The sequence below is a fragment of the Malus sylvestris genome, chromosome 12, assembly GCF_916048215.2.
Source record: "Malus sylvestris chromosome 12, drMalSylv7.2, whole genome shotgun sequence".
Taxonomy (NCBI): domain Eukaryota; kingdom Viridiplantae; phylum Streptophyta; class Magnoliopsida; order Rosales; family Rosaceae; genus Malus; species Malus sylvestris.
Window position 1 is genome coordinate 2,607,501 of NC_062271.1, and position 22,842 is coordinate 2,630,342.

Genomic DNA, 22,842 nt, shown 5'->3' on the forward strand with positions numbered 1-22,842 from the left:
TATTTATTTATTTATTTTTAACAAACGATATTATCTGTACTAAGTAGAAAGAGCGGACTTAGCCTTACAATTAACTAGTAATACTGTGGTTCAAATTTGCTTTTGGTGAAAATCGAACTTAAGACATCTCACTTACAAGTGAAGAATAATACCACTAGACCCTAGTATTAAGTGGCCCACTCAAGTTTTCTTGGTTCCAAAGTTTTATACTTACACTTGTAGCACACAAGCACCAATAATACTCCCTTCTCCATGTTGGTTTCCAGATAAATAAAAGGGAAAACTAATGAAAAAGCTTGAAAACTATGAGTTTTAACGATAAAGACAAAATAAATGGTAAAGTGAATAGTACAATGATTGACTTTTTAGTGTAGAAATGTGATTTTTCGTTAAAATGAACAGTACCAGAAGCTTTTCGTTAAAATTCCTTGAATAAAATGCATCTTGAATTGTATGTCTATGTTTATTAGTTTTTGAATTAATCGTCTAGTATGATGAGGTATAAAAGTGATAATTGTTGTGATAATATGTGGATGGCCCACATGAATAGTTTGTTACTATTTATGCACAGTATTTTCACTATTTATTTGTGGAAAATTTGTAAAGTGAATAGTGCTTTCTATATTTGAAGAAGAGAAGAAGAGGTGGGCGATTACGGAAGAGGAAGAGAGAAGAGAGAGAGAGAGAGGAAAGAAGAGGAAGAGAGGAAGAAGAGGAAAATGAGGGGGAGATTAAAGAGAGTTATCTTTGTACTCCTATTATTGCTAGATTATAATGAAAGCACCACTGCTGCCCCGAGGACGTACTCCAGTCACACTGACTGTAGAGGAACCTTGTAAATTTTGTGTCTTGTTTCATTTATTCCACTGCACCCACCGTCGATTTTACAACACGTTATCAGCACGAGAAACTCTCATGTCGGTGGAAAGCACTACTTACCTCTCACATCTATCGGCTGGAATCTCACAGATAAGAAAATCTTTTCATTTCATTCTCATATCTCTAAATGACTAATTTTCTTAAAGTAAATATACATGTGTTTATATAAGTATTGTCATTATTATTGGCAGAAAATCCGACAGTCATATGAGCTTTGAAACTTCAACTTCCAGTGCTCATACATAAACCATTCCTTCATAAAAGTTGTCCCTTATCCTCTCTCCCATAACATACCAAAATTCCAGAACCATCCAACGGTTAAATCATTCCAGATCTTAGAAATAATACTACAGACTCAAAATCCGCAGAAAATTTGGCAGCCATGTAAATAGCCTTTGAATTCCAACTTCCTGACATCCAATTGAAATACTTTCTTCTTGAAAGTTGTTTTTCCACCTAGTACCTAGAACATATCCAAATTTCAGAAATTGTCAACGATGCGATCGTCGTAGATGACTGAAACTTCAACTCAGCCTCCATTTCCGCAGAAAACTGGGCAGCCATCTTATGAGTACCAAACCTTCATTTTCAGAAGCTCAGCTCGAAATTGTTTCTTCATGAAAGTTGTTTGGTATCTTCTTATCCATATCATACTAAATTTTGAGTTAAATCTAATGGTTTGATCTTCTTATAAATGGCAGACAACGAAAAGTGTTATTATTTTGGGTAGTTGGAAAGAAAGAAATATATATATATATATATATATTGAAAAAAAAAGGGAGCAAATGGATGGTGTGTCGGTTGGACTATTTAAAGAAAACAAAAAGGTTTTGGAAGTGAGTTGCACCATTCTGAAAAGAAAAAAAAAATTGGAAAGGTGGATTTTTGGTGCATGATGTTGTCACAAAAGGAGAAAAGGACAAATATTATTGGATGGTACACGACACCATGTGAATGAATAAGAAACAAATATATGTATTTATTTATGTGCATGGTGTTGGTTTAAAGCCTATGTCACAAGTTCTATTTATTTAAAACAATTTATTTACAGTGGGTAGAATTATTACCCTTTGCTTTAAAGCTTTGATATTTATGTGAATAGGTGCTGAATCAAAGCCCCTGTCACAAGCTTTATTTACTTTAAAGCAATTTATTTACCATGGACGGTTTTACCGCCTATTGCTTTAAGTTTTGATGGTGCTGAATTAAATTCTTTGTCACAAGCTTTATTTACTTAAATGCAATTTATTTACTATGACTGGAATTACCGCATATTGCTTTAATTTATTTATTGTACTTATCTTTTGTTACTATGAGTATATACAAGACCCAAAGTTCCTTGATCAGATCAGAACCTGAAGTTTCTTGATCCTCATCACATGAAATAATTGGACCCGAAGTTCCATCATACAAAAAGATCAGGCATGAAGTCCTTTGATCCTGAAGATCAGGACATAAAATTCCTTGATGAGTACCGTAAGTTTAAAGTACCGCAGTGCCTCAACTTAACTATAATAAAGGACATAAGAGTCTCAGTTCACAGACTATTAAACAAGGACCAGAAGTTCCTCATGTCCATACTCAAAATGGTTTAGCAGAATCATTTATTAAGTGGGTGAAATTAATTACCAACGCTCTGCTCATGAAAACGAAATTGCCAATTTTCTACATGGGAACATGTAAACTTTACATGATGCATTATTAATTCGGTTGAGACATATTACCAACCATCAATACTTCTTAGTACAACTCGTGTTTGGGAACCAGCCAAGCATTATACATCTACGAGTTTTTGGTTGTGTTATCTATGTGTCTATTGCACTGCCACAACGTACTGAAATGAAGCATCATCGCCAATTGTGCTTTTGATGTTGAACACTATCTATCATTCAATATTTGGAATCCTTGACTAGGGATATGTTTACCGCATGGTTTGCGGACTGTCATTTTGATAAGACAATTTTCCCGCTGTTAGAGGGAGAAAATAACATCGTTCCAGAAGAATAATAAGAAACTATCATTCCAGAAGAATGATAAGAAAAAGATCATTCTAGAAGAACGAAGAGAATTTGTCTTATTTTGATTCACGAAGCAATCAACATGAAAATGAAGTAAGAATAATTGAATGATGCAACGATATATCAATCAAATGCCAGATGCATTTAATGATGCAAGAAAGTGATGAAAACACATAGATTTGCTGCAAATGTGCCTACAAGAATTAGTGAGGCAGTAAATGATTTCTCTGTTGCACGCCTGAAGCGTGGCAGACTTTTAGACTCAAAAGGTTTAGTTATTTGAAAGAAGAAGAATATGGCACTACTAAACTATTGCATTCCCGAAGCATAACTGTTGCATGCCAGAAGCATGACAGTCGTCGCATGGATACACGTCCCAGATATGACAATCCGCGGACATGGGAATGTTGATGTCTCATGCATAAAGCATGATAGACGTATATGTTATGATCCACATTCTCTAAATTATGACTATCCTGGAAGAGATAGTGTCATGCCCTTGAAGAGGCAATGGATATCCAAAGAAATGAAAAGCTTTTATGCATGCGCATGCACATGAGAATATGGGATCACAGATTGATGATAACCAATGGTAATTTTGGTTTTTACAAGTAGCTACTAAATTCATCAATGAGCTGTGTTAATATTGAGTCACGTTCTTTTGTTCGTCAACAAAAGGAAAATTATTGGCAAAAATGGAGAAAGGCAATTCCATTACAAATTTGTAAGAACGTGGAAAAATGGACCTATATATTTGAATACAATACAAATAGCCAAAAGATGTTGAACCAAGAAGGTTACATATGGGCATTTGTAATACAGTGTAATACACTCACATGATATGACGCAAGGTTACTAATTGAAACCTGAAATTATACTCTTGTAAACGAGTTCATATAAATGGAGAATTATATACGAAGGGTTGTGAGTCATCCACATCATATCTCCATAAATAAATCCCTCAAGTATACATGGGAGCAAATTGCTCTGTATAAATTCCAAAGGAAAATGTGTCATGAAGTGTAGAAAATCCTTGAAGGATTCAAATTGCTTGAAGTAAGCCCCTAAAGGGTAAAGCATAAAATATATACTCAATATCAATGGATGATATAAATTGCCTTAGTGAGTACTATCATTATGATATTGTTGCAACATACTAAAATCTCTTGCAAGAGTCAATGACATTAAATTAGAACTCTTGAAGAGTTGATGATATTAAATTGGGACTCCTGAAGAGTCTAGAAAAATTATAAAGTGTTGAAGGAAATATTGTCTCGAGCTGCAGATCGAACAATCTACCAACACGAATCTTATCCATGATGTTTATGATATTAAAAGAACCATATGGATTGAAGATTATGAGTTGAATACTCATATGATGAAGACACTAAGAATAATCATTTATCTTCGTGAGGGTAAAGATAAATTAATACTTGGACCAGAAGTACCACATCTTAGTGAAGTATATGCTTTATTGTATTTGGCACAATACATTGAATGAAATAAAACTTATTTATTAATATCTCCAAGAAATTACAGATATGTACATACACATGAGTTAAAACAAACAAACAGGATGGAGCCTTCACAAAGGTTGCTCATGTAAAGCCTCAGTACTCGGAAGTACCCCAGAAAGGGGAGGCACTGGAGATTGATCATGTGGCACCCCAGTACTTAGCAAAACACCAGAAGGGGAAGGCATCAGTTGCTTTCGGAATCTAGCAACAAACCTCTGGTAATCACTTTGAATTCGACTTTCAGATTCCTGCAGTTGGTCGAGCTTTCTTTTCATGCTCGTAGAGTAACTATTTGCAAGCACGTGTAACACCCTATTCTCGTGCTTGAGCCCTCTGATCTCTTGTTTAAGACTTGCCACCTCCGCCATCAATGATTTAACTTGGAGAGTTTGAGCAAGTAGGCGTTGGCCCATATTGGAAACAGAGCCAGCACACTGAACACTGAGAGCCAAGGAGTCTTGAACGACCGACTCTTCAAACCGTTCTGAAATGATCTTGTTATCCCTTGGAGTGAAAAGATTCCTAGCTACCACAGTAGCGGTTGTGTTATTCTTCATCACAGAGTCCCCAACTGTAAGAGGACCATTAGAAGATAAGAAGGACGGGCGCCATATATTATCATAACGCTGCTCATCTGTATCACTCCTAAGACTCAAATCTAAGCAAATGTTTGATGGGCAAGTCATTTTTCAGAAATGATGAAGGAAAAACAGAGGTCAAATAAAATTTCAGAAGTGCAAGATAGAGAAAATTTCTACAGGCAGCAACTTTCTGAGCATACTCTTGAATACAATTGATGTCTCTATAAAAGAAGAGGCAGCAGAACCACTTGTTCAAAGATCGAAGAGGCACCGCTCTCCGAATTCAAAAAGCCAGATTTTCCTGAATAAAGTTCGTTGGCATTTTTCAGACGTAATCCCAGCTTTTTCAGATGTCGCGTGCAATTTTGTCAAAGATCTCTGACAAAGTTGAAAACGCGTAAATCTTACTGTTCTATTTACACCACAGTTGCTGACAAGAGTAAAAGCACAGCACCACACTTGCTATTGAGAAATTTCTATATATGTCGACCTCTGTTCTCCATAACAAGGCAGACCTGCAACACTGCAAGAATACCTAACTCTTCCTCATCTCCGAGAATGCATCTTCAACATAGCATCTCGAAATACTCAGTTTTCTTCCTCTCCGAGAATACCTCTTCAAACATGTCACACCAGAGCAAGATTATCACATATCTTCAGGGACCAGAGCAAGATTATTTCATATCATGCAATCTCCCTGTCATTTCCTTTGTCCTTGTTCTTACCTGCAAAGACAAGGATAAAGAAAGCAGTATGTCGGAACCTCTACTCAAACTCCAGGTAAGGAACAGACTGCCTGGAACCTTTCCTGATTGCTTACCTAGTATTGCTCTCGAGTAGTCATCTTCAACTGTTGTTGGAGCTGGGTCTCCAGTCACCAAGAAGTGATGAACCATCCAAATGCAAGGGTTTGCATTCCACTTCTGCACCAGGGGACAAATCCTACAAGAGAAGATGCCACATATGCATGGGGGGAAAAGCAGTGAAAATACTACTTAAGCAAGGGGAGCAAGTAAGGAAAGTGAAAATGATGCATTGAAGCATGTGGAGACAAGTGCAATGAACATATGCTGATTCATCCCCAACTAAGCCGAATATCACTTGTCACGTGAAGCTCCTCATGGTCCAATTTCATTCAAGATCAAGCTTTGAAGGTCCTTAAAGAAATTACAAGTCCGATTCAAGATCAAGTGTCCACCACACTTGAATCAAATCTGCTCCAGATCAAAGGAGTAAATTCAGACATTTGGATGCAAGTCTAGCAGAAAGTCCTCTAGCCCAGTTCAAGAAAAAGCCTGTGGAAAGTTAACAACAAGTAAAGCACCTCTTTTGGCAACTCTCCCCGCTAAGAGACTGAAGCAGAATGATCAGTGATCAGCCTAAATGATTTGAAATCAGGGGGAGATACTCATCAGGGGAAGCATCCAAAACAGATCAAGATTTTAACGAATCAATCGAAAACTTATGGCCATCTAAGGGGGAGTGTTGTGATAATATGTGGATGGCCCACATGAATAGTTTGTTACTATTTATGCACATTATTTTCACTATTCATTTGTGGAAAATTTGTAAAGTGAATAGTGCTTTCTTTTATTTATATATTTGAAGAAGAGAAGAAGAGGTGGGCGATTACGGAAGAGGAAGAGAGAAGAGAGAGAGAGAGGAAAGAAGAGGAAGAGAGGAAGAAGAGGAAAATGAGGGGGAGATTAAAGAGAGTTATCTTTGTACTCCTATTATTGCTAGATTATAATGAAAGCACCATTGCTGCCCCGAGGACGTACTCCAGTCACACTGACTGTAGAGGAACCTCGTAAATTTTGTGTCTTGTTTCATTTATTCCACTGCACCCACCGTCGATTTTACAACAATAATTCTAATGTTAAATTTGACTACAATATATAGTTTTTTTTTATTTTTTATTTTTTTAACAAAAATCTTATATTACATTGTTTAACCTATCACATCACATAACATGTGATCACCAATTCAGAAGATGTAGTTATTATTTTTATTTTTTATTATATTAGTTTTTAAACTGCAAAAGAAAAATTATACTTGGTTTCACAATTGATGATGAGATGGATACCCATTAACCCGGTGGGGGCTAGACTCGGGTGGCTCTATTCCATCTGAATTTTCAATTTTTAGCTACTAATACATATTTTATGATACACTTCGACTCAGATTATCCACGTGGACACCGAAATAGAGGAATGTTGACCTACATCCAAAGTAACATATTCCCAGAAAAAGAAAAACCCAAGTGGAACCTGCCCCAAAATGTAGGAACCAAAACCTTATAGTGAAAGGAAGAAATTCTAGTTCTCTCTCGCATACACACGCACGCATATACAACATAGTTTACCATGTGCTATGTCTAGAATCAGAAGCATATTGATCTTGGTAACTAAACCGAGTTGTGCTTAGGGTCTAGGATTGTTTTGTGCGGTCTTTAGTAATGTCACTTTTAGAGCTTCAATTATTATTGTCAGAGCGTTATATAACCCTGTATATAAGGGTTATACGTTGCTTCGACTGAGTTATTTCTTGGTATCTTTGTAACCCCTCATACCCACTTGGGGGTGGTAACAATCTTTTATAAATTTTATTTTACTTGCTTGGTCGTTTCAGGCATGTGGATTTAATAGAGAATTCTGGATATCTCAAAACATGGTTTTCATTAATCAACTTAAAAAGGCAACATTAGCGCTTTTTAGTGGGAACAATGAACTGGAGTTAGCGAGGTACATGCTTGAGGATGCTAACATTGAAATATCTCACATCGATTGTATCTCTAAGAAAAAAAAAAGAGCTTAAATATCTTAACCCTATTTCAACCAACACCGATGTCTTTTTGTGATAAAACCCCGTCAGGTGATACTTAACAAGTTGGGAACAATGTACGTATTATTGAATTAGAGGAGAGTGGCAAACTTAGAAGGGCATGATTGTAAATCAAACGAAACAAAATCTCAAAAAATAATCATTTCACCAATCTATAATCCGTTTGTGTTATCATAATTTTGCCATTATCCCCCAAATATATAACGTTAAGAAACAGAGAGCCCAAACCCAACCCACACACATAACAGTAGGCCCACTCGAGCAGGAAAAAAGTCTCTCAGGTGAACTTGGCGGTTTAGCCAAATGGAACGGACAAGATTGTCTGCCCTTACACTTTTGATGTGTGCTTTTTTGTTTTGTGTGGTCACGATTAAGCCATATCAACATTTTATATCGTTTTTTTATAGAGATAATAAGATAAAAATAAATAATAATATAAAATACTGACGTGGTTTAATCGTAATCACACAAACAGAAACACCGAAAGTGGGAGGGAGACAATTCTTGTCCAAATGGAACCGCGCGCATTTCTTTTCATTTTCGCTCTCTTATTAGCGCTTTCTGATGGCAGCTTTTCCAGAAAATTTCGACTTAAATAGCTTTTCTGACAGCCGCTTTTCCAGAAAAGTTTGATGGGGTTGCTAAGTGCTAACCCATTTCGAACAGAGGCTTTTGTGCGGTGAATGAATTCTGGGTAAGCCCATCTTCTACTTTTTATTTTTTATTTTTTTTATTTTTTCTGCTTCTGCTTTTCTGTTTGGTAATTAATTGGAAGATTTGGGATGCCATTGATGGACAAAGCTTCAAACTTTATTTTGTTATATTTATATTTGTGATACCAGTGATATTGGGGACCTAAATTTTATGATTTATTGCAATTATTTGTCTAAACTTTTGTGAGTTGAGTCTCCTAAATTTCATTAAAAAAACACTAAATCCCACTGAAAAATTGATACAATTGTGTTCACATTATATCTAGATTAGAGAGGAAATACTCAAATATTTGCATTAATCTTGTTTTCTTGTCCTTAATCTTTGTAGGTGTAGCTACTAGGTAGATGTTCTTACCAAAACAGAAAGAAATCTTAGTGTGTCATGGAACGCAAGGGTAAGTTATTGGCTATTGCTTGTCCCGAGAGCGTAGTAGACAGGTTTAGTAATCTTCCAGATGAAGTCGCTCATCACATTCTTTCGGTTGTCTCTTTAAAAGAACTCATTCGAATAGGCACCCTGTCTAAAAGATGCAAAGGGCTTTATCTCTCAACCCCGTCATTGAAATTTCGGTCATCGTACAATGAAGATAAGCAGGGCCAATTAAACATGCTGAATTCTTTCGATAGGTTTTTGATTCTTCGTGGAGGTAATAAGGTACAGAAGTTTCAAGTACATTTGGATCTCTGTTCAAGCTTACCTGATGAGATTTTCCGAGTGATCACGTGGATCCACATTGCAGCAAGGTGTAATGTTGAAGTACTTGATCTTCAGTTGAGTGTACTCAAAAATGATATGGCTTCGTTTGAATTGCCATCTTGCATCTTTCTTTGTGGATCTTTGAGGTCTCTAATTGTGAACCTGTATACAGTTCTTAAAGTTCCCTCCTTTGCCGGTTCCACTAATCTCCAACACTTAAAGTTGACTGAGGTTCAAATAGATGACCGCTTTTTCAAATGGATCTCAAGTTCCTGCAAATGCATCAAGGAATTGCAGCTTTATGATGTTAGAACAGTAAATATCACCATTGAAAACTCATCTTTGGAATCATTTAGGTTTGTGTCATATAAAAGTGGCATCTGCCATCTTAACATCTCAGGTGAGAAACTTGAAGATATTCATGTAGATTGGGAATATTATCAACCTGGCAGCAGATCATTAACTATTTCTGCTCCAAATCTCAAATATTTCAAATGGATTGGGAATTTATTGAACCGCCAGAATCTCAGGGAATTAATGTGTTTAGAAAAGGCAGAGATTTATTTGAAGCCTAGTAGAGATATCTGTGACTTTGACAACGCATCCGAGTTTCTTTGCAGTATATGCAGGGTTAAAGTTCTTCTTCTAACCCATGAGACCATGAAGGTAAAGATGCACTACCTTGCAGACTAATATTCTCTTTTGGCCATATTGTATCTGTTTTGAGATCTATAAAAGGATATTACAGGGAACATATCTTGGCTATGGGGTTATGACGCGCCGATAATAGATTATAGATAGCTAATTTGTGTTTCTTAAACTACAAAGTGGTTTTAAAATTGAATATCTTTGGTTTTACTATAGTAGAGACATCGGACGGAATGAAAATTAAAGGAGTAATGCCTGTGCACAGGGTTGAAGAGAGGGATGAAGAATAGATTGCATTGTTGTGTATTGTTCCGCTTCTCTTCCTCATGTCTCTCATCTCAAAGTATAAACCTTACCAAAAGTATGAAGCAATTGATTTGACCTATGAATTTGGAAGTATTATATGGGCTTGAATATATGAACAATTGATGATTAGGCATATTTCTTGAAAATTTGTGTTTTGCTCAACTTTGTAGCTTTGCTGCTGTATTATCTTATAGGCTTTAAGGGATACTTTCATCTTTTCAAGAGTCGCCTTTATAATATTGCAGGCTTTGTTCAAGGAAGTTTCCATGCCCCTGCCGTTCGATAATGTTTCTTACTTGGGTTTGCGCATTACGAGCTTGAGTGATGACCTAGTCCCAGCAATGGTATCTCTCTCTCTCTCTCTCTCTCACACACACACACAAATGTCCGTTAGTTCAGGGACTGGCACTTCCTTGTTTCATAGTTTGTATTCATATTGCTACTTTTCGTGTGTTTTGGAATATTTTTTTTTTCTTCTATTGATTTGGCTGTTGTGTTTTCAGGCACGTGGGTGTAATAGGAAATACTGGAAATCCCAAAAACTGAATTTTACAGATCAGCTTAAGGAGGTAACAATAGAGCTTTCCAACGGGTTCAATGCCATGGAGTTAGCAAGGTATATTCTCGAGCAAGCTCAGCATTTGGAGAAAGTGTTCATATTCTATTTACCCCACCAGTCATATGTCATAAAAAGAGTAAATCAAAGCAAGAAAGTATCCGCTGCCAAAATTGTCTTTCGCAAGAAACAGCGGAGATGATGTGCAAAGCAGGTTCTGTATTACTCAAAAGATTTTGTGAACAGAAGCTTAAACCTTGTAAATTTTGCTTTTAAGGTTTTGAACAGACTTGGAGCTATATCGTTGTGTTTGGTACACTTGCAAATTCGGTATCAGGTAGAAATTGATAGATCAAATCGTGCAGTGTTAGTGTTTTGGATAGTTTTAGGCTTAATTTCTCTGTGTATTTCTAATCAATTCAACAAGTAATTGAAATGAGATTGAAGATCTATGGAAGATGAAATTCAGAGAAGAAAGGAGTACATAGCTCCTCCAATCTACGTTGGATTTGATACACCAAAGTTGGCTTACATGGTGGGATTTATAGCCGTTGCATACCCACACACACACACTTGCAGCGTGACTGATCACGTGCACAACACATGTTTTCATTTAACTTCTAACAAACTAGACACGTGGCAAAGTATACACCATAGTGATGATATAATCCTATTCGTACATTACATTATTTGAATATCAATTGCTCTAGCACTTAGAACCATTTGAACTCCATTTCCTTCTTCAATTCTTCTGCTGCTATGCATCTGTGATCTAGCTACCATGCTTATCCACCAACATTACCTTCTAAGCTAGTAGTTGGTTTAACTCCAAGCTTCTCTCTGAGTGTGCATAATCGATCTTTGGGAAGTGCCTTGGTGAAAAATATCAGCAAATTGATCATTTGATTTACAATAGATTAGCTTGATGATGTTTAATTGCAATGTTTCTCGAATGTTATGATATCTTCTTCCAATGTGCTTTGTTCTTTGATGGAACACATGATTTCTTGTTAGAGCAATGGCATATGTATTATCGTAGTAGAGATGAGTAGCTTCAGTTTATTCTTCACCAAAATCTTGAAGTACAAACCTCAACCACACAGCTTGTGTGGTTGCTTTTGTAGCACTCATGTACACAACTTCAGCTGTTGACAATGCAACATTGTGTTGTTTAACTGAGGCCCAAGAGAAAACCCCACTTCCAAATGAGAAAGCATAACCAGACGTGCTTTCCATATCAATTTCATCTCCACTCCAATCATTGTCACAATAGCATATGAGAATTGATTCATTGCCTTTCTCATACTCAATTCCGTAATCTAGTGTGCCTTGTATATATCTGAGAACTCTCTTAGCTGTTCCCAAGTGCTTCTTTGATGGTCCATGCATAAATTTAGCAAGTAATTTAAGTTAAACTTAATTTAGTTTGGGGTCTTAATATGCTAATAATTTAAGTTAAACTCAAGGAGATTTTGCTGATTTGGAAGTTTTGAACCTTAAAAGCATGAACAGAGCTAACTTGTGCCCACTCGTCCTCGTGAGGAGGGTTTAGTTCGAGAAAGTCAGAGCAAATAGTCTGGGAGTTTTTCATACTTATATGTATGTCTTCTTAGGTTTTTTCCTATACAAATACTATATTTTATTTTAATTTTGGACAACAACATGTTAAGTAAAATTGATCCTAGTAATGATAATAAAGAACTCTCATAATAAAAATAAATAATGACTAAAACTTTTTTTAAAAACTTATATAGAATAATAATACAACCTTTTTTATATAGAATAATAATACAAAACTATATATTTAATATAGAATATATTGTATATATTAATATGGCTATTGTATTTTATAATAAATTTTTTAGTAATTGAACTTTAAAATTATCAAAATAAATTTTTTTCTTAATGGGTCGAAACGGGTTACCCACGTATTACCCGCGTGTATATTGTTAAGAACCCGTTATTTACAGGTTCTTAACGGGTCACCCGATAAGGACCCGATAAGTTATCGTGTTGATTCGAAACCCGTTATTTTCGTGTCGTGTCAGAAACTACCAGGTTTACTTCCGTCCCACATTTTCCCTCATCATTAGTGCTGGTACTGCAGATGCAATTATATACTATAATTTGGATCTATAGTGTACAATTTGGTGAAGTGGGCATCCATATAAAGGCACATTACCAGATTTTCAATACATATACGATAAAGAAACTTTTAAAAGTGAGACTTTTTATGGATTTTCTGTTATTTTATATTTTTAGCATAATGTTTTATAACGGTGGTATGTGAATTAACGTTAAATTGTCAGGTGACAGAGAGTCCATAAAGAGCCACACGTCTTCTTAGCATTCTCTTTGCAAAATTGCTTTTGTTGCTAGAGAAAGCAGTGTAAACACGGAAAATTCTTGAAACGAAAGAGACAAGAACAACGTGCACAAACAAATGTTTGTATTTAATGATTTTGGGTTACAATCTCTCTCAATTTTGATCCTCTGATTCGATCTTCGTAAGGTGTTGATTTGTGGATGTTGCGTTGATCCAAGGGTCGTTGAGGCTTGATCTTGGATGAACTGTTGGAAGTTTCTTCAAAAGGCCGTGGGCTTGATCTTTGAAGGTGGATTTGAACGGATCTTCAAGGAGCCGTTGGAGCTTGATCTTGAGGATGAATGTTTCTTCAAGGGTTGTTTGAGGCTTGATCTTGAATAACGGTGATGAGCGGATCTTCAAGTGCGTTTGGGCTTGATCTTTGAAGAACGGTTGGATGTGTGGATTTGTCGACGTTGTTGATCCAAAGGGCCGTTGGGGCTTGATCTTGGATGAACGGATGATGAACGATGGTGCTTTCTCCAAGGGCCGTCGGGGCTTGATCTTGGAAGAACGATGAACGAGGAACGAATAACACTTTCTTCAAGGGCCGTCGGGGCTTGATCTTGAATTGGTGGATGATTGTTGATCCAAAGGGCCGTTGGAGCTTGATCTTGGAAGAACGATGAACGAAGAACGAAGAACACTTTCTTGATTCTTCGGGAACCTGGATGCTTGAGAGCTTCGGAGTTTCAGAGCTTCATAGCTTCAAGGTGTAATATGAATTGGTTCCTCCCCTCAAATGAATGAATTAGCCTTCTATTTATAGAAATTTCCAAGGCCTAATTTTGAATATAATATTCCATATGAAATAAGTCGTTTCTGCCAGGTGTTGACACGTGTCCTGTTTGATGACTTTTCCAACTTATTTCGATTTTTGTTTAAACACACGCTACGTGTAAAATTTATGTAATACATGAGCGTTGAAACTTTAATTTATCGGTCAACATTTATTTACCGAAATTTTGATGTCTACAAATGCCCCCACTTCAAGACGCGTTGTATACATGTGCTTGTCGTGTGTAGGAGATGCGTTTTGAAGTCCCTTATTGTAGATGTCGATCCAAGGGCCATTCGAGGCTTGATCTTGAATTGGGCCGGAGATTTCTTCAAGGGCCGTTGAGGCTTGATCTTGAATTGGGCTTGAGATTTCTTCAAGGGCCGTTTGAGGCTTGATCTTGAATTGGGCTTGAGATTTCTTCAAGGGCCGTTAAGGCTTGTTCTTGAATTTTTTGTTTGAAATTTCTTCAAGGGCCGTTGAGGCTTGTTCTTGAACTTTTGTTTGAAATTTCTTCAAGGGCCGTTGGGGCTTGATCTTGAAAGTTGAAATTGGACCACAAGAAGCTTCATGTGGTAGATGATCCTTGGCTTTGGTAGTGGATGAATCGGCACGTATTTGTTTTTGCGCTTTGTTGACTTTCCACAGCTTTGATCTTGAACTGAGTTGGAGGATTTTCTGGATTCCTCCAATTGTTGATTTTCCACAGCTTATTCTTGAACTAGGTTTTGATTCAAGAGTGGTAGACACTTGATCTTGAATCGGACTTGTGATTTCTTCCAGGGCCGTCGAGGCTTGATTTTGAATTTGGCTGGAAGCTTCTTCAAGGGCCGTTGAGGCTTGATTCTTGAAGGTTGACTCGAACATATTGCAAGCAGGCACGAGGTGAAGGTGACGATTTGTTGCTTTGTTCAATCTTTCTAATTCACACTTGAGCAGTTTGGTCATCGGTATGATCTTCAAGATTGATGGGGTTTTCTTCCAGTTGATGACTTGATCTTTAAGGATTTGATTCAAGGGTGGTGAATCGGCACGTGCAGCCCACAAGGCCTAGTAAGTCGACCCAAGAATTTGAGGGTCAAAACGAGCTCACCGTCCAGAGTGATTGCAACCCTGATGATATGAGATACTTTTGATTTTGAAGAAGTAGCGGATGAATCGGCACGTGCTTTGTTGTGCTTGTCTCCACATCCTTCAATGTATTATTTTCCCTTGCTTTATCTGTTCCTCAGGCAGAATGTGGCATCTTATCGAGTTCTTCATCTCAGACTATTTCTGCTGAGTTGACTATGCATGCTGCATTCTTCTCTGCTTATTTCTTCAGGCAAATGTGGCAGCTTCTCAAGTTCCTCAGTTCGGACTCCTTCTGCTGAGTTGACTGTGCAGACCGTATTTTTCTCTGCTTGTTCCTTCTGCACGTTGTCTCCACATGCTGCAAGGTATCATTTTCACTTGCCTTATCTGTTCTTCAGGCAGATGTGGTAGCTTCTTTGGAAGTACAGCAGTAGTGGGAGACGAGTACTCGAGAGTAGTGCTAGGTAGGCAATCAGGGAAGGGTTCCAAGCAGTCGGTTCCTTACCCGAGTTTGAGTGGAAGTTCCGGCATATTGCTTTCTTTATCCTTGTCTTTGCAGGTAAGAACAAGGACAAAGGAAAGGACATGGAGAACGCATGATATGAGATACTCTTGCTTTCTACCCTAGTGATATGAGATACTTTTGCTTTAGTGTCATTTGTTTGCAAAGGTACCCCAAGGAATAAGGAACACTGAGTAACTCGAGAGGCTTCGTTGGGAAGGCATTCTCAGAGATGAAGAAATGTCTGTATGTCTGCCTTGCTATGGAGGGTGAAGGTGGACAGTTATAGGAAGTTCTTTAACACCTGTAGAGGTACTATTCTTTCACTCGTGTCGGCAACCGTTGGATGTTTGAACAGTAAACTTCACGTGCTTTCTCCTTCACCCAAAAATCTTCGACAAATTGTCCGTGATTTGCGCAAAGTTGAGTGTGCATATGACAGGTGTTGACGAGGCTGAAAAAGACTGGCGCCTCTTCGATATCTGGGATCGGCGCTTCGATAAATTGCCCGTGATTTTCGCAAAGCTGAGTTTGCGTGTGACGGGTGCTGACGCGTCTGGAAAAGCAAGATGCTTCTCCGATTTCTGAGCTTGCCTCTTCGATTTTTGAATGGCCTCTTCGAATTCTGAGCTCGCCTCTGAAATCTCGTCAAGTGCTAATTTTTTATAGAGGCATGCAGTTCGTTTCAAAACACACTTGAATTTTCGCTTGTGAAAACTCCCCTCTTGTACTTCTAAGATCTTGATTTGTCCGATCTCTTCTTCCTTTAACACTTTGAAAATGTTTGGACCCTCCAACCGTCGTTTTGACTTGAATCTTGGTGAAGAGGCAATCCCGCCTTCTCCAGACAACATATGGCGCCCATCCTTCATATCCCCCACTGGTCCTCTTATCGTTGGGGATTCGGTGGTGAAGAATGATATGACCGCTGCGGTGGTGGCCCGAAACCTTGTCACTCCCAGAGATAACAGACTACTTTCCAAACGGTCTGATGAGTTGGCTGTTAAGGATTATCTGGCTCTCAGTGTACAGTGTGCAGGTTCTGTGTCTAATATGGCCCAACGCCTATTTGCTCGAACCCGTCAAGTTGAATCATTGGCGACTGAAGTGATGAGTCTCAAACAGGAGATTAGAGGGCTCAAGCAGGAGAATAAACAGTTGCATAAGCTCGCACATAGCTATGCGACAAACATGAAGAGGAAGATTGACCAGATGCAGGAATCTGATGGTCAGATTTTACTTGATCATCAGAGGTTTGTGGGTTTGTTCCAGCAGCATTTACCTTCATCTTCTGGGGCTGTACCGAGTGCTGAGGCTTCAAACAGTCAACCTCCGGCGCCTTCTCTTCCTGGAGCTCTGCCGAGTTGTGAGGCGCCACCTAATCGTCCTTGAAGATCCCCTCTTGTAAATTTAATTTGATTTGATTTGATTTTTTTTTATGACATGTGGAATGCGAATTTATGTAAATTTTTTAGAGAAATAAATAAAAGATGGACTTTACTAAATACATTATATATGTATATATATATATATATATATATATATATATATATGTATATATGTTTCTCATGATGCCAGATGCACCATCACTTCCCTTTTAATCATTTATTTCTTTTTTTTTCTTTTCTTTTCCATGGTGCCAGATGCACCATCAAAATTTTCTTTTATTTTTTTGTTTCTTTCAGCGGTGCTCACACCCACCACAATCATGAACCTTTGTTTTTTGTTTAATTTATTTATTTATTAATTTTTTTTTTCCGGTGCCACATGCACCTTCCTTATTTTTTTTTCACGTGGTGCTAGCACCACTTTCTTCCACTATCCCATTTTCTATTATATTTTTTTTTTATAAATTTCGATGATGGGCTGGGCGAATTTGCAGGGAGCGGAGCAAGGAGGCCGAGAAGATGGAGGAGATGTGGACAGACGGTGCCAACGCTTTGGAGCTGGGCTCTTTGCTGGGCTTAGGCGTTGCGCAACGGAGAAGGTGCCTAGATGATGTACTGCATCACCACCGCTTGCACCATGAAGATCTCTCTGTTAAAAGCTTTGAGCAGACTCCACAAGACTGCAAATCTATGGAAGGAGAACATGAGAACCGGCTGCTGGATCCAGTTAGCTTTCCATGGATAGAACCAAAGTTCTCACTGTCAAAAGACCATTTTTCCCTTTGAGAATAAGCCACAAGCTCAAAAAAGGTACGCACCAGCCATCAGAAGACCCACCTAGAGATCCAGTCGCCAAGTCATTGCTGCAAGCAGAGAGAGTCAGAGGTGGCGGAGCCAGAGCCTGTCCTCCAATGCCGGCGACGAGAGAGCAGATGAGTGCCACGTTGAAGTTGTTTTATCTCGGATGCTGCTGCTCTACCATGGTTCAGAACGACGACGAGGTCGTAAGTTTGGAGACGCAGGTTTGCACAGAGGAGGAACGGAGGATAAGGGCTGACGTGAAGGTCCACTTGCTTCGGGTGTGCACACCATGTGCAGCAGGCCGGGTTTGGTGGAGTGAGGCAGCAGAGAGCGGCACAAAGATCGGTGAAGATGACGGCGGAGAACAAGGATTGCTGAGTCTGGTTGCTCATGAAAAGCTGCGGGTTCAGAATCTGCGGCTTCTCGTCCGGGCTGCTCTCAAATTGCTGCTGCCGTTCGAAAACCCCGAACCGGCGAACCTGAAATTTGGGACCGAAACGCCGCTGCCCCAATTAGATCGAAATTAGGGCCTTGATCAACGATTCCCAACCCGGCGTTGCTGTCGAAATCAATGGGGCTGTTGTGGTGGTTGCCCTTCCCGCTCTGCAATAGCTGCTTGAGTCCACACGACATGTCATCCACATCCCCGGCTATCCACCTCAGCAGAGACGTCGATTTATCACCGCCACCACTGCCGTTGTTAAAAGACGAAGAGAGAGTGGAAGCTAAAGTGGGTGGGCTCGGGTTTCTTCTCATATGAAGAACAGAATTGGGCTCACCGCGGAAAGCTGTTGAGGTGGAGGAGTCGCAGCGGATGTGCGGGAGAAAGATGAGAGTTAGCTGAGAGACGGGCCTGGATTCCAGCTTGAGGTCCGTGAGCTCGCCGGACCTGGATTTGGGTGCCCTCTGGGTGCCCCGAAGTTCCACAGAGACGGAGGGAGATGGATGAGAGATTCACAAGGGTGGTAGTGCTGTTGCGCCGTCATCGGGGTGGCTCTGGTACCTCGTTATGTGGGTGCGGGCTCGATCGGCGAGAGAGGGAGATCCGAGAGAGTGCGAGAGATGAGAAGAGATCCGAGTGGAGATGGGCTTTGAGAGCTGAGAAGAGATCCGAGTGGAGATGGGCTTTGAGAGCTGGGCCTGGATCTGTGCGTTGTGGAGATGGCGGAGAGACTGGGCTTGGGCTTGGTGTTGAAAGAGGGCAGCACCGCAGATGGGTTCGACGAGTCTTCGTTGTGGGTCGTAGTGGCCTTTACACTGTGTCGTCTGGATTTGCACATCCTCCAATTGTTAAGACCTTAGAGTCTATTCTTATATATATTTGTTTTTTTGTGTTTTTTTTTTTTGTAAATACATAATAACATATGTATTCATTTTTTTTGAACTGTAATCTAATTTTGTACAAAGAAATTGTAATAACATAAAAAAAAAAAATCTTATTCTTCATTTTGATGTGACTGAACTCGAAGTTGAATGTTCGAGATGCCTACGTACCCCTCCAATGAAGAGATCAAGTCATAACGTAGTTCAAAAACATACATATTTTTGGTATTTTCTTTTTGTGCCGTTTGCAGTTTTAACTCATGCAGGCAAGGAATGTTGGTGTCGTTTGCAGTTTCAACTCGTGCAGGCAAGGAGCATTTGGTGCCGTGTTGCAGTTTCAGCTCGTGCAGGCAAGGAGCGTTGGTGTTGCCTTTTATGCTCGTGCAGACCAGGAGTGTTGTGCCATGCAGTTTAGGCTCGTGCGAACAAGGAGCATTTGGTGCCGTGTTGCAGTTTTAGCTCGTGCAGGCAATGAGCGTTGGTGTTGCCTTTTATGCTCGTGCAGACCAGGAGCGTTGTGCCATGCAGTTTAGGCTCGTGTAGGCGAGGAGCGTTGTGCCATGCAGTTTAGGCTCATGTAGGCGAGGAGCGTTGGTGTTGCCTTTTATGCTCGTGCAGACCAGGAGCGTTGGTGTTGCCTTTTATGCTCGTGCAGACCAGGAGCGTTGGTTCGTGCAGTTTAGGCTCGTGTGAACAATGAGCTTTGGTTCGTGCAGTTTAGGCTCGTGCGAACAAGGAGCATTGGTTCGTCAAGCGATCTGAGAGAGTCGTTCCTCGCAATCTTCATAGCAAGGAGCCTTGACCGAGTGATTGAAGAAGTCTTTAGGAAAGAAATCGCGCATTGTGATGGGGATGGATGATCTATGTGTCGAAATTTCATCATCTTCAACACGTTCATGTTGCTTTGAAGGTTGACAAGAGCTGCTTTGCCCCCTTTTCGATTGGCGGACATGTGGAGGAGACGTATGCTTCTTGTGCAATTTCTTAGGAATGACTTGAGTCCATCCTTCAACTTTGCTTGTCTTGGAGGATGCCCCCAACGGTTGAGGTGAAAACTTTGAGTCGGAAGAGCCAGAAGTGAAGGTGGTATAGTTTGACTTCACCACATCGTCAAGATCTAGCTCGATGATTCCTTTCTGAGCCAGCTTCATGATGAGATCTTTTAGCACGAAACATTTTTCTGTCGGATGACTGATGAAGCGGTGGAATTTACAGTACCTTGGACTGTCAGTGCGATCCATCTCTTCTGGCCGTTTGCACTCAGGCAAACCAATCACCTTCTTTTCCAGCAAGTCTTCTAACATGGCAACCACATCAGAGTCGGGGAATGGATAAGTCCTCTCCTCAAGCTCCTTCAAAGTGCGTCTACGCATCTCTTGATCACGAAAAGCTTCGGTTTGAATCGCCTTGCCTCGTGTAGGGATTTTGACGGGAGCTGTGTTGACCGTCATTGCTTCCTTGGTGGGTTTCCACACAGTCTTCTCCAACTTTGGCCCAAGAACTTTGTCGTTCTTGTAGTCGGCGATCGGTTCTTTCTTCCCATGATGGGCGATGCTCAACTCCATGTCATGGGCACGAGTGGCCAATTCCTCGAAAGTCCGTGGTTTAATGCCTTGAAGGATGTATTGCAAACCCCATTGCATGCCTTGGATGCACATCTCGATTGAAGAGGTTTCCGAGAGCCTGTCTTTACAGTCGAGGCTTAGAGTGCGCCATTTGTTGATGTAGTCAATGACTGGCTCGTCCTTCCACTGCTTTGTGCTCGTTAGCTATAGCATGCTCACAGTGCGACAGGTGCTATAGAAGCGGTTGAGGAATTCCCGCTCTAATTGCTCCCAGCTGTTGATGGACTCAGGCTCTAGGTCTGTGTACCACTCAAAGGCGTTTCCTTTCAGCGAGCGCACAAACTGCTTGGCGAGGTAATCCCCTTCGGTCCCTGCGTTGTTGCAAGTTTCAACAAAGTGGGCAACGTGCTGTTTCGGGTTTCCTTTTCCATCGAACTGCATGAACTTTGGTGGTTGATAACCCCTTGGCATCTTCAGGGCATCAATCTTCTTTGAGTAGGGCTTCGAGTAGAACAAGGAGGTATGTGAGCTCCCTTCGTACTATGCCTTGATGGTGTTGGTGATCATCTCCTACAGCTGCTGGATAGAAAAAGATCCCATGAGTGCCGCTGCTTGGTCTGGCTCCGGCTTCACATCGATTCTCTCCATCGTAGGCTCCTCTTCTTCGTCATCTCTTTTCTTTAATGGATCATTCTCTGGGTCGGGTTTATCGCCGTCATGTGCCTCCAATCGGTTGACTAGTGCTGCAATTTGCAAGTCTTTTTCTTCTACAGTTCGGGTTAGCCTTGCGATTGCTTCATTCATTTGAGCCAGCTGCTCATCGATTGAAGTTGCTCCAATGGTCATGACTTGCATGGCTGAACTGCCGCTTGAATCGGCATCGGAGAGCATGGATTCAGAGTATTTCCTTGGGCTTTCCCCCCTTGGTGCCCTTAGTGAGGCTAAGGTGATCACAGGCTCGTGCCTTGGGTGCTCTTGTTCCCTTGGCAGAGTTGATGCAGAGGTGAAAGAGGCGGCAGAAGTAGCACTTGTCTTGCTTCGAGTCGTGATGCCCAAAGTGACACCACTTGCGACGAGGACGCTCTTGTTCTTTACGCCGGTTGCGGGAACAGTTTGAGCCTTCCTTGATGCCATTAATTTTGGAAGTGCGTTTGAACGGAGAAAGAGATGAGAGGCAGAGATTGTCCCACTGGGCGTGCCAATTTGTAAACACGGAAAATTCCTGAAACGAAAGAGACAAGAACAACGTGCACAAACAAATATTTGTATTTGATGATTTTGGGTTACAATCTCTCTCAATTTTGATCCTCTGATTCGATCTCCGTAAGGTGTTGATTTGTGGATGTTGCGTTGATCCAAGGGTCGTTGAGGCTTGATCTTGGATGAACTGTTGGAAGTTTCTTCAAAAGGCCGTGGGCTTGATCTTTGAAAGTGGATTTGAACGGATCTTCAAGGAGCCGTTGGGGCTTGATCTTGAGGATGAATGTTTCTTTAAGGGCCGTTTGAGGCTTGATCTTGAATAACGGGTGATGAGCGGATCTTCAAGTGCGTTTGGGCTTGATCTTTGAAGAACGGTTGGATGTGTGGATTTGTCGACGTTGTTGATCCAAAGGGTCGTTGTGGCTTGATCTTGGATGAACGGATGATGAACGATGGTGCTTTCTCCAAGGGCCGTCGGGGCTTGATCTTGGAAGAACGATGAACGAGGAACGAATAACACTTTCTTCAAGGGCCGTCGGGGCTTGATCTTGAATTGGTGGATGATTGTTGATCCAAAGGGCCGTTGGGGCTTGATCTTGGAAGAACGATGAACGAAGAACGAAGAACACTTTCTTGATTCTTCGGGAACCTGGATGCTTGAGAGCTTCGAAGTTTCAGAGCTTCAGAGCTTCAAGGTGTAATATGAATTGGTTCCTCCCCTCAAATGAATGAATTAGCCTTCTATTTATAGAAATTTCCAAGGCCTAATTTTGAATATAATATTCCAGATGAAATAAGTCGTTTCTGCCAGGTGTTGACACGTGTCCTGTTTGATGACTTTTCCAACTTATTTCAATTTTTGTTTAGACACACGCTACGTGTAAAATTTATGTAATACATGAGCATTGAAACTTTAATTTATCGGTCAACATTTATTTACCGAAATTTCGATGTCTACAAGCAGTTACCCCTATTTGGTCACTAGTTGATTGGGTTAGCTTATGAGATAAATGCCACACGCATGCCTTTCTTGCATGGATGGGAAAGTTAGAAAACTCAATGAAACGAAACTAAAATTTGAGAGCTA

General features: G+C 40.1%; 1 protein-coding gene and 2 long non-coding RNA genes across 11 annotated transcripts in view; 2 read left to right on the forward strand and 1 right to left on the reverse strand.

The window, feature by feature from the left end:
• Positions 1-9,539, reverse strand: part of LOC126591986 (uncharacterized) — a 23,780-nt gene extending 14,241 nt beyond the window's left edge. Inside the window, exon 1 of the long non-coding RNA XR_007612559.1 lies at positions 9,412-9,539. This is a non-coding gene — a long non-coding RNA (uncharacterized LOC126591986). The remainder of the gene's footprint in view (positions 1-9,411) is intronic.
• Positions 1-13,400, forward strand: part of LOC126591976 (putative F-box/FBD/LRR-repeat protein At4g03220) — a 28,520-nt gene extending 15,120 nt beyond the window's left edge. For 2 of the 9 annotated variants that reach the window (XM_050257727.1, XM_050257725.1), the window contains exon 5: positions 10,773-11,077. In XM_050257727.1, the coding sequence (XP_050113684.1) occupies positions 10,773-10,961 (189 nt within the window). In that variant the 3' untranslated portion in view covers positions 10,962-11,077. Of the gene's footprint in view, positions 1-8,321; positions 8,534-8,880; positions 9,916-10,448; positions 10,548-10,706; positions 11,078-12,262; positions 12,327-12,866; positions 12,901-13,068 lie in introns of those variants that run through there. The other 7 variants (XM_050257729.1, XM_050257733.1, XM_050257732.1 and 4 more) reach the window with 7 other exon arrangements.
• A 327-nt stretch (positions 13,401-13,727) lies between these two features.
• Positions 13,728-22,625, forward strand: LOC126591987 (uncharacterized). Its single transcript, XR_007612560.1, has 2 exons — positions 13,728-13,837; positions 22,451-22,625. It is a non-coding gene; the product is annotated as an uncharacterized LOC126591987 (long non-coding RNA).
• Positions 22,626-22,842: the final 217 nt, after the last annotated feature.